Genomic DNA, 12,345 nt, shown 5'->3' with positions numbered 1-12,345 from the left:
GACTCGGATCAAGGAAAAAATCGGGCATGTGCATGGCTCCATAGAATAACGTTTGTCCGAGTGCGATGCAATGTTTGGTCAAATCGCACTTAAACGAAAATACAATCTTCTGCACCTTGCCTTACATGTAGTGCACCAGGCCGGCTATAGGAGAATGGGAGTGTGAGTGGTCGCTCATCAGCATTTTGCACCTGTACTGCCTCTCCATATGTTGCTTGTCTGCAGTGTATTGATGATATAACCATACATTGGCAAGTATGGCTTCTTATTTTTCTGTCATATTGATAAATAACTTCCATCATTTCCATTTTTACCAGAAATGAAGTCAGAACTCAGTGTCTTAATGGAACGTCTGAAGGTTCAATTGGACGATCCTGAATCCCAGAAAGAGACCTTGGTGGCTGTGCGATCGATTTGCCAGGAGAACAGTAAGAAATATAAAATATATATATATATATATATATATATATATATATATATATATATATATATATATATATATATATATATATATGTATTTATATATAATCTAAGCGTATGTGTATGTGTGTGTATGTACCTCCGCTAAAGGAAGTCGCATTTACAATCACAAAATTTTGCACTCTCGTCATGTGACTCAGGGAGCATCATAGACTATTCTTTGAGGGGAAAATGTAACCCTCACTTTACCGTTATTCACCAAAAATCCTGCTTACATTAAAGTCAATGGAGCTGGGAGCTACATGTCATTAATAGGAGCTGTGTTTGGTTGCTATAGGCAACAAAGGACATTCTTAGTATAAGAAGCTTATGTGTGAGGTGATGTGATATCCGTGGAGGGACAGATAGAGAGACAGAAAGAGACAGACAGGGACAGACAGGAAGAGATGAAGAGGGAGAGACGAAGGGACAGAGACAAAGAGGGACGGGGATAGAGGGGTATGTGGAGAGAGTGAAGGACGGGAAAAAGAGAGAGACAGACAGGGAGAGACAGAGAGCGAGACAGCAAGAGAAAGAGAGAGGCAACAGAGAGACAAAGGGAGTTAAGGCCGCTTTACACACTGCGATATCTGTACCGATATCGCCAGCGTGCGTACCCGCCCCCATCGGTTGTGCGACACGGGCAAATCTCTGCCCGTGTCGCACAACATCGCCTGGACCCGTCACACGGACTTACCTTCCCTGCGACGTCTCTGTGACCGGCGAACCGCCTCCTTTCTAAAGGGGCGGTTCGTTCAGCGCCACAGCGACGTCACAGCAGCGTCACTGAACCGCCGCCCAATAGAAGCGGAGGGGCAGAGATGAGCGGGACGAACATCCCGCCCACCTCCTTCCCTACGAATTGTGGCCGGGAGGCAGGTAAGGAGAGGTTCCTCGTTCCTGCGGTGTCACACGTACCGATGTGTACTGTCGCAGGAAAGAGGAACAACTTCGTTACTGCTGCAGTAACGATATTTGAGAATGGACCCCCATGTCACCAATGAGCGTTTTTGCGACGATGCAAAATCGCTCATAGGTGTCACACGCAACGGCATCGCTAAAGCGACCGGATTTGCGTCACAAATTCCGTGACCCAACGAGATCACTTGAGCGATGTCGTAGCGTGTAAAGCCCGCTTTAGAGACAGACAGAGAAACAAAGAGACAGAGAGAGACAGCAAGAGAGAGAGATAGAGAGAGACAGACAGAGAGAAACAGACAGAGACAGACAAACATACAGAGAGACAGAGAGAAACAGACAGAGACTCAGAAACAGAGAGACGGATAGAGACACAGAGAGAGACAAAGAGAGATACAGACAGAGTTAGAGACAGCCAGAAAGAGACAGAGAGAGACAGCCAGAGATAGATATACATATATATATATATATATATATATATATATATATATATATATATATATATATATATATATATACAGAGAGAGACAGACAAACAGACAGAGACACAGAAACAGAGAGAGATGGATAGAGATACAGAGAGAGAGAGACAAAGAGAGATACAGACAGAGTTAGAGACAGCCAGAAAGAGAAACAAAGAGACAGAGACAGCCAGAAATATATACATATATATATATATATATATATATATATATATATATATATATATATATATATACAGAGAGAGACAGACAAACAGACAGAGACACAGAAACAGAGAGAGATGGATAGAGAGACAGACAGAGAGGGAGACACTTAGGGGTACTTTGCACACTACGGTATCGCAAGCCGATGCTGCGATGCCGAGCGTGATAGTCTCCGCCCCCGTCGCAGCTGCGATATCATTGTGATAGCTGCCGTAGCGAACATTATCGCTACGGCAGCTTCACATATACTCTCCTGTCGTGCGACGTCGCTCTGGTCGGCGAACCGCCTCCTTATTAAGGGGGCGGGTTGTGCGGCGTCACTGAAACGTCACACGGCAGGCGGCCAATAGGAGCGGAGGGGCGGAGATGAGCAGGATGTAAACATCCCGCCCACCTCCTTCCTTTCGCATAGCCGACGGGATCCGCGGTGACGCAGGTAGGAGATGTTCCTCGCTCCTGCGACTTCACACACAGCGATGTGTGCTGCCGCTGGAGCGAGGGACAACATCGGACCGTCGCGTCAGCTTAATTATGGAATTCGCCGACGCTGCACCAATGATACGATTATGACGCTTTTGCGCTCGTTAATCGTATCATCTTGAATTTACACACTACAATGTCGAGAGCGACGCAGGAAGTGCGTCACTTTCAACATGACCCCACCGACATTGCACCTGTGATGTCGTAGTGTGCAAAGTACCCCTTAGGCTGCTTTCACACATCAGTTTTTTTGCATCAGGCACAATCCGGATTAAAAACCTATGCAACGGATGCGTTGAAAACACGGATCCGTTGCATAAGTTTTTCCATGTGGCCCGTCCGTTTTTTGACGGATGCGGCTTGATACTGAGCATGCGCAGTTCAAAAAACTGCATCCGGTGGACTGATGCGGTTTTTGCCGCAGGATGCCGCATCCGTCGTCCATAGGCTTGCATTGTAAATCGCGCCGCATCGCGCCTGATCCGGCGCCATGCGTTTTTTTTTTGCCGCACAAAAAATCGTGCCAAGCAACGTTCCATCCGGCCGTCGCATGGGCTAATGTAATATGCCGCAACTGGCAAAAACCGGACGCAACGCAAGGCCATGCGGCACAATACAGCGCTAATGGAAGTCTATGCGGAAAAAACGCAACCGGAGGCAAAAAAAAAGATTGCGTTTTTTCTGCAAAGCGCCGTATTGTGCCGCTCAGCAAAAAACGGATGTGTGAAAACAGCCTTAGTTACTATCCCGGGCCCGTGGCGAACAATACCGCTAGTATGCGTCACACACACATACCTTCCTAACGACGTCGCTGTGGCCGGCGAACAAACTCTTTATTAAGGGGGAGGTTCGTGCGGCGTCACAGCGGCGTTACACAGCGGGCCACCAATAGAAGTGGAGGGGTGGAGTGCAGCCGCATGAACGTCACTCCCACCTCGTTGCCGGAGGACGCAGGAACGCTGCTGTTCGTTGTTCCCGGGGTGTCACACGTAGCGATGTGTGCTGCCTCAGGAACGACAAACAACCTTCGTCCAAAGTGAGCAACGATATTTGGGAAAGGAACGACTTGTCAACAATCAACGATTTTTTCCGTTTCTCGGATCGTTAGTGGTTGCTCGTAGGTGTCACACGCAACGACGTCGCTAGCTACGGCGGATGTGCATCACGAATTCCGTGACCCCAGCAATATCTCATTAGCGATATCGTTGCTTGTAACGGGGCCTTTAGCGATTGAGAGCTGGGGATTGTATTCATTTTTAGTAGGCATTCTGCAATACTTCAGTTTTCCTGTAGAGGCGCTGCAGGCAGCATCCTACTTAAACAGCTCTGTATCTAAAGACCCTAAGGCTATGTTCAGGCACTGTGTTTTTTACCCGCGTTTTTGCTGCAGAAATTTCTTGAGATATTCTTGTAACCTTTCTGCAGGCATTTCCCAGCAAAACCTATGGCAAAAAAAAATTAGCTGTCCGCACACTGCGTTTTTTTCTTAAGAAAATTTTTTCAGTAGATTTTCTTAAGAAAAAGAATGAGCATGTCACTTCTTTTCTGCAGCTAACTGCGTTATTTCACTCCATTGACAATCATGAAATAGCGCAGGAATAACGCAGGTAGCAAGTGATGTGCGTTATTCCTGTGTTATTCCTGTGTTATTCCTGCGTTATTCCCGCGCTATTTTGCGTTTTCGGGACATAATGTACATGCCTGCCCTTAGTTTTGCAGGGAAGTTATGTCACTAGGACAGGAAGAGGAAAAAGAAGAGAAAAAAAAAAGCTTGTGCTCCGCCGTATTTTTACCGTCCAACCGAAGTAAAGACACAGCGGCGGCCCGGTATTCTCAGGCTGGGGAGGGCGAGGGACAGGGTTAATGCCCCCCCCTCCCGCAGTCCAGAATATCAGCCCACCGCTGCCCCGGGACTGTCGCATCCATTATGCGGCAGTCCCGGCGTGTTACCGCCTCTTCCTGTTGCCGTGATGCAGTGGCAATCAGGGTAATATGGAGTTAACGGCAACCAATAGCTGCCGCTAAGTCCAAGATTAGTAATGGCAGTGTCTATGACGCGCTGTCACTAATCTGTAAGTGACAGTAAAGAAACACTCACAAACACCGAAAAATCCTTTATTTTGAATAAAAGGCAAAAAGCCCCTCTTTCTCCAGTGTATTAACCCCCCCGAAACACACAGCTCTGACGTAATCCACAGCGATGTCCCGCGGCACTTCCAGCTCTGCTCCAGCCGCGTGTGACAGTTCTCCACGCAGCCTCGGTCAGGGAGCGAGTGCTGAATGCGGCTCCCTCAGCGAGGCTGCGGGTAACTTCAGGACATTTCTCACGGCCGCTGATGTGAACATAATACCGGCCGCGAGAAGTGCAGTGTGTGTGGGGGGAAACATCATAAATAAAGCTGGAATATCTATCCCTCTATTATCTATCTATCTATCTATCTATCTATCTATTATCTATCTATCTATCCCTCTATTATCAATCTATCTATCTATTTATCTATATCTATTATCTATCTATCCATCTATTATCTATCTATCCATCTATTATCTATCTATTATCTATCTATCTATTATTTATCTATTATCTATCCATCTATTATCTATCTATTATCTATCTATCTATTATCTATCTATTATCTATCTATTATCTATCTATCTATCTATTATCTATCTATCTATCTATCTATTATCTATCTATTATCTATATATTATCTATCTATCTATTATATATCTATTATATATCTATTATCTATCTATTATCTATCTATCTATTTATCTATCTATCCATCTATTATCTATCTATTATCTATCTATTATCTATCTATCTATTTATCTATCTATCCATCTATTATCTATCTATTATCTATCTATTATCTATCTATCTATTATCTATCTATTATCTATCTATTATCTATCTATTATCTATCTATCTATTATCTATCTATCTATCTATTATCTATCTATCTATTATCTATCTATCTATTATCTATCTATCTATTATCTATCTATATATCCATATATTATCTATCTATCTATCCCTCTATCTATCTATATATTATCTATCTATCTATTATCTATCTATTATCTATCTATCTATTATCTATCTATTATCTATCGATCTATTATCTATCTATCTATTATCTATCTATTATCTATCTATCTATCTATCTATTATCTATTATCTATCTATTATCTATCTATCTATCTATTATCTATCTATCTATTATCTATCCCTCTATCTATCTATTATCTATCTATTATCTATCTATCTATCCCTCTATCTATCTATCTATTATCTATCTATCTATTATCTATTATCTATCTATTATCTATCTATCCCTCTATCTATCTATCTATCTATCTATCTATCTATTATCTATCCATCTATTATCTATCCATCTATCTATTATCTATCTATTATCTATCTATCCCTTTATCTATCTATCTATTATCTATCTATTATCTATCTATTATATATCTATTGTCTATCTATTATCTATCTATCTATTATCTATCTATTATCTATCTATCTATCCATCTATTATCTATCTATCTATTATCTATCTATCTATCTATCTATCTATTATCTGTCTATCTATCCATCTATTATCTATTTATCTATCTATTATCTATCTATTATCTATCTATCTATTATCTATCTATTATCTATCTATTATCTATCTATCTATTATCTATCTATTATCTATCTATTTATCTATCTATCCATCTATTATCTATCTATCTATTATCTATCTATTATCTATCTATTATCTATCTATTTATCTATCTATCCATCTATTATCTATCTATCTATTATCTATCTATTATCTATCTATTTATCTATCTATCCATCTATTATCTATCTATCAAATCAAATCAAATAAGCTTTATTGGCAGGACCAAATACAAATTAGTTTTGCCAAAGCAAGTGTACATTAGGGGCTGGGGCTGTGGGGATGGGGGGTGGGGACTGTAGGAAGGATGGATGGGGCACATCCAGGGTGGGGACTGTGGGGGCACTTCTAGGATGGGGGCTATGGAAGTCCATGGCTTATGATGGGGCATATCCAGGGTGGGGACTGTGGTAACGGTGGATGGGACATATCCAGGGTGGGGATTGGGGGGCCACATCTGGGATGGGGGGCTATGGAAGTCCATGACTTATCATAGTTCTTTTTCTCAAAGTCTATGACATTCGCTCACATACCGCGCTGCTATCTCCACTGCGCTCTCTTCTTCCCCCAGCAGGATATATATTTTCTCTTCCTCCTTCATGGAGCTGAAATCCGGGAAGAGATGGGAGAGTCTCCTGAAGTGAGTGTCCCTCACTGCGGAGTACTTGGTGCAGTGTAGCAGGAAGTGGGTTTCATCCTCCAGGGCCTCCAGGTCACAGTGTTGGCACAGTCTGTCTATCTATTATCTATCTATTATCTATCTATTATCTATCTATTATCTATCTATCTGTCTATCTACCCATCTATTATCTATCTATCTATCTATTAATCTATATATTATCTATCTATTATCTATCTATCTATATATTATCTATCTATCTACAGTATTTATCTATCTATCTATTATCTATTCCCCTAAATATCTATCTATCTATCTATTATCCATCTATATCTATCTATATCTATCTCTGTATTATCTATCTCTGTATTATCTATTTTTTCTTCGGCGCTCTATTGGGAGACCCAGACGATTGGGTGTATAGCTACTGCCTCCGGAGGCCACACAAAGCATTACACTAAAAAGTGTAAGGCCCCTCCCCTTCTGGCTATACACCCCCCGTGGGAACACGGGATGCTCAGTTTTCAAGCTTTGTGTGCGAAGGAGGTCATACATCCACGCATAGCTCCACTGTTTGTAGTCAGCAGCAGCTGCTGACTCTTTCGGATGGAAGAAAAGAGGGCCCATATAGGGCCCCCAGCATGCTCCCTTCTCACCCCACTTGCGGTTTGTAAGGTTGAGGTACCTATTGCTGGTACGGAGGCTGGAGCCCACATGCTGTTTTCCTTCCCCATCCCCCTGAGGGGCTCTGGGGAAGTGGGATCTTACCGGCCACCAAGCCCTGAGGCCGGGCTCCATCCACAGACCCATAGAACCTGCTGGATGTGGAGCGGGAGTGCCGTTCAGGGACAAGGCCCTGCAACTTTCAGGTACTCTGTGTCCCCGTATGGAAAGGCACGCACACTCCAGGCTTGCTGGGTGTGCTAGTGCGCCGGGGACTGTAGCGCTGTGCGCTGGGCTTATGGTCCCTGCAGAGTACTGGGGGACTTTATGTGTGGGGACCGCCGCGCCGACCGCCCCTAGAGCGGCGGCGCAGCTGCGACTTGTAGTGCGCCAGGGACGCGCTGACCGCGCTTTTACGGCGGCGGCGATTCCAACTTTAGTCCCCGGCTTTGCGGCCTAGTTTTCCTTTCGTTCCCGCCCCCAGCCCTGCCAGTCAAGGGAGGGGCGGGATGCTGTACAGTAAGTCGGCACAAGGAGCTGGAGTCTGCTTTGCATTCTCCAGCCCCCTTCACTAGACGCAGTGGGACGCCGGGTTTTCCGCTCTTGTCTCGGGCACGCCCTCGGCCCGCCCCTCTTCTCTGGAAGCCGGCAGCCATTCCGGCACGCAGAGCAGGAAAACGGAGACAAGCGCAGAGCTACCAGTCACAGGATTCCGGCGCCACACACCCGCTTTTGTGCGGGCGGTAAGCGGCAGCTGAAGTGCTGACCCACTAATGCCGAAGTGTCCTGTTGTACTTTCGTATCGTCGCTATACATTGCACTGTAAAGGCTTTTCTTCGCTCTCTACCCACTTAGATGGCTAGACAGCGGCAGCAAATAGCAAGGGTGCTAAGGCACAAGCTTTCAATGCTGCTTGGATTGCATGTGCTGCAGTGTTTATTTTCATGCTTGTATGCTATACATTCACTGTATGTCGCTATTCTTGGCTAATGCGCCTATATAAATAGACAACAGCAGCAGAAAAGCAAGGGTGCTGAGGCACAAGCTTTCAATGCTGCTTGGATTGCATGTGCTGCAGTGTTTATTTTCATGCTTGTATGCTATACATTCACTGTATGTCGCTATTCTTGGCTAATGCGCCTAGATAAACAGACTACAGCAACAGAAAAGCAAGGGTGCCAAGGCACAAGCTTTCAAGGCTGCTTGGATTGCATGTGCTGCAGTGTTTATTGTCATGCTTGTATGCTATACATTCACTGTATGTCGCTATCCTTGGCTAATGCTCCGGGATAAATAGACAACAGCAGCAGAAAAGCAAGGGTGCCAAGGCACAAGCTTTCTAGGCTGCTTGTACTACATGTGCTGAAGTGTTTATTTGTACTTCATGCTTGTATGCTATTCACTGTACGGTCACTATGCTGCTTGTACGGCATGTGATACTGTTCCAGGACCCCCAGTGTGTGCAATTGCTCAACCGGGGTCTCGGCTACATGTGGCCAAAAGAACCACCTGTGATCCCTGTCCAGAGACAGGGACGGAGTTCCAGTTTTCCGCTGATATATTGTCTGTGACTATGACTAACATCTTATAGACTGTGCAGTCCAGACAGTCCTTGGGCAATATTGATACAATGCCCCTGGCCACCCTGATTTGGAACAAATCAAGGCTCCAGGGGGGTTCCAGGCATCCCAAGGTGCAGGCTCTGACACGGACGACAGTCCGAGACTGCCTAAGCGAGCTCGCTGGGAGCGGCACTCGACTTCAGTCACACTGGTCAGGGTCCCAGGAAGAGTACTCGCTGTATGAGGAGGCAGACGTAGCTGTTCAGGACTCTGATCCTGAGACCGCTCTCAATCCGGATGCCCGGATGGTGACGCTTTAGTGAATAATCTTATAGCGTCCATCAATGGAAGGTTGGGTATTTCTCCCTCTACTCCTCCAGTGGAGGGGTCAGCTTCACAGCAAGAGAAATCTCTATTTCGGTATCTCAAGCGTATATTGAGTACTTTTCTGGTCACTCGGACTCCAGAGCCGCAGTTCAGAAACGCCACGCTTATCCCGATAAGCGTTTCTCCAACCGTATTAATGATACACGTTGTCTCTTCCCCCCTGACGTGGTCAAGCGCTAGACCCAGTGTCCAAGGGTGGATTCCCCAATCTCCAGGCTTGCGGCTAGATCTATAGTTGCAGCGGAGGATGGGACTTCACTTAAAAATGCCATTGACAGACAGATAGACCTCTGGTTGCACTCTGTCTATGAAGCTATTGGCGGGTCGGTTGCTCAGGCATTCGCAGCCACAGAGGCTCTCCAAGCTATTTCAGCTGGTATTGCGCAGGGGGACGCTGTCACAGGTACATCTGGGCCCCAGCAGCGTCCTTAATCTCACAATGTCGGCATTGTGACTCAAGCTGTTAAGGCTGTCCTAGACTCTACGAGCCGTACGTCAGTGGCGTCCGCCAACTCCGTGTTTTTACGCAGAGCCTAGTGGTAAGAGATTGGAGCAGATGCTGCTTCCAACAAAGTACTTAACCAGGTTGCCTTTATCTGGTGACAGACTGTTGGTAAGTAGTTGAATGAAATCATTCAACTGTCCAAGAGGACTCAAAAGGCCCAGAGGGGCACAGATTCCTAGCGGGCTCAATCACGCCCGGGGAAGGCAGCCGGAGGAACCGCAACCAAGGCGTTTTCCTCATGACTTTCAGCCCTCGCACTCCGCATCCGCAGTCGGAGGCAGTCTCCCCCGCTTTAGCGACATTTACCTGCCACAGGTCAAAGGCCGGTGGGTGAGAGTCAGTTTGTCTCAAAACTTCCTCACCGACCGAGCCGAGGCTCTTCTGCAGGCAAGAGGAGTGGTAATCCCTGTTCCTCCTCAAGAACAAGATACGCTTTTTGCTCTGACCTGGTCGTGGTGCCAACATAGGACGGCTCCTTCCGTTCCGTTCTGGACCTTAAACTGCTCAACAAGCACGTGAAAACCAGGCGGTTCCGGATAGACTCCCCCCGCTCCGTCTTTGCCTCAATGCCTCAAGGAGATTTCCTAGCATCAATAGACATCAGGATGCTTATCTACATGTGCCGATTGCTCCAGGGCACCGGCGTTTGCTATGATGCGTTATTAAACACGAGCATCTTCAGTTCGTAGCCCTACCCTTCGGTCTGGCGACAGCCCCACGGGTGTTCACCAAGTTCATGGCAGCAGTGAGAGCAGTCCCGCACTCTCAGTGTCACTCTGTGATCCCTTGCTTGGACAATCTACTTGTCAAGGCACTCTCTTAAAAGGCATGCCAACACAGCCTGAACATGGCGCTAGAGCCTTCCCAGAGTTTCGAGTGGGTCTTCAACTTTTCAAAGTTAAACCCAATCGCTGGCATCTCTTCGCATGGAGTTTTCACACTCTCTCAGCGATAGTGAGGCTTCCGCTGCACAAACAGCGTTCACTACAGACGAGGGTGCAGTCTCTCCTTCAAGGAGACGCCTCATTCGGAGGCGGTCCCTTTCACGCAGTTTCATCTGCGTCCGCTTCAATAGAACATTCTTCGCTAATGAGAGGGGAAATCGATGTCCCTACACAGGAACGTCCCCCTTTCTCAGACGGTCAAGGATCTTCTTCAGAGGAGTCCACTCTTCAGATCAATGGTCTGGAGCTCTGGGCAGTGTATCTTGCCCTGCAAGCCTTCCTGCAGTGGCTGGAATGCAAACAGATCCGAATTCAGTCGGACAATCCACAGCGGTGGCATCCATCAACCACCAAGGCGGACTACGCAGTCGACAAGCCTCCCAGGAAGTCCGGCGGATTCTGCTATGGGTGGAAGACTGAGCATACACCATATCCGCAGTTCACTTCCCGGGCGTACAACATTAGGAAGCAGACTTCCTCAGTCGCCAGGGCATGGACGCAGGGGAATGGGCTCTGCACCCGGATGGTTTCAAGAAATCTGTAGCCGCTGGAGGACGACGGACGTCGACTTCATGGCGTCTCGGCAACGACAAGGTCCCGATTTTCAGGGCGCGGTCTCACGATCAAAGAGGTCTGGCGTCAGGCGCCTTAGTTCAGGATTGGTCGCAGTTCCAGCTACCGATTGCCACCGCGCCATCCTCGTCGCCCCAGACTAGCCAAGTAGGTCGGGGTACCGGGATCCGTGGCATCTCACGGTCGGTCGACCATGAGCATGACGTCATTGCCACCATAAGACGGGCTAGCCAGCCGCGTTCTGCCAAGATCTACCACAACTCGTGGAAGATGTTCTTATCTTAGTGTTCTGCTCAGGGAGTGTCTCCCTGGCCATAGGCATTGCCTACTTTGCCTTCCTTCCTGCAATCTGGTTTGGAAAAAGGTTTGCCGCTCGGCTCCTTTGAAGGGCAAGTCTTGACACTAGCCGTGTGTTTTCAGAAGCGTCTAGCACGACTTCCTAAGGTGCGCACGTTCCTGTAGGGGGTTTGTCATATCGTCCCCCCGTACAAGCGGCCGTTAGATCCATGAGATCTGCACATGGTACTAGTTGCTCTCCAGAAGCCGCCTTTCGAGCCTCTGAGCGATGTTTCGCTTTCTCGACTATCACAGAAAGTGGCCTCTCTTGTAGCAATCACGTCTCTTCGGAGAGTGTCTGAGCTGGCAGCCTTGTCATCCATGGCTCCCTTCCTGGTGTTTCACCGGGACAAAATAGTGCTGCGCACCATTCAAGAGTTTCTCCCTAAGGTAGTATCCTCTTTTCATCTTGATCAGGATATCACCTTACATTCTTTTGGTCCTCATCCGGTTCACCGGTATGAAAAGGATTTCCATTTGGTAGATCTGGTGAGAGCACTCAGAATCTTCCTTCCCGTACGGCGCCCATGTGCCGCTCT

General features: G+C 46.7%; 1 protein-coding gene across 1 annotated transcript in view; it reads left to right on the top strand.

Annotated features, from left to right (window-relative positions):
• Positions 1 to 12,345, top strand: part of LOC142302353 (telomere repeats-binding bouquet formation protein 1-like) — a 47,247-nt gene that overhangs the window by 2,729 nt on the left and 32,173 nt on the right. Inside the window, exon 2 of the mRNA XM_075343412.1 lies at positions 318 to 428. Coding sequence (XP_075199527.1) covers positions 318 to 428 — 111 coding nt within the window. The remainder of the gene's footprint in view (positions 1 to 317; positions 429 to 12,345) is intronic.

This window comes from Anomaloglossus baeobatrachus, chromosome 4 (genome assembly GCF_048569485.1).
Source record: "Anomaloglossus baeobatrachus isolate aAnoBae1 chromosome 4, aAnoBae1.hap1, whole genome shotgun sequence".
Classification (NCBI taxonomy): Eukaryota; Metazoa; Chordata; class Amphibia; order Anura; family Aromobatidae; genus Anomaloglossus; species Anomaloglossus baeobatrachus.
The sequence above is the reverse complement of the archived record's forward strand: the minus strand, read 5'-3'. Positions and strand labels throughout refer to the sequence as shown.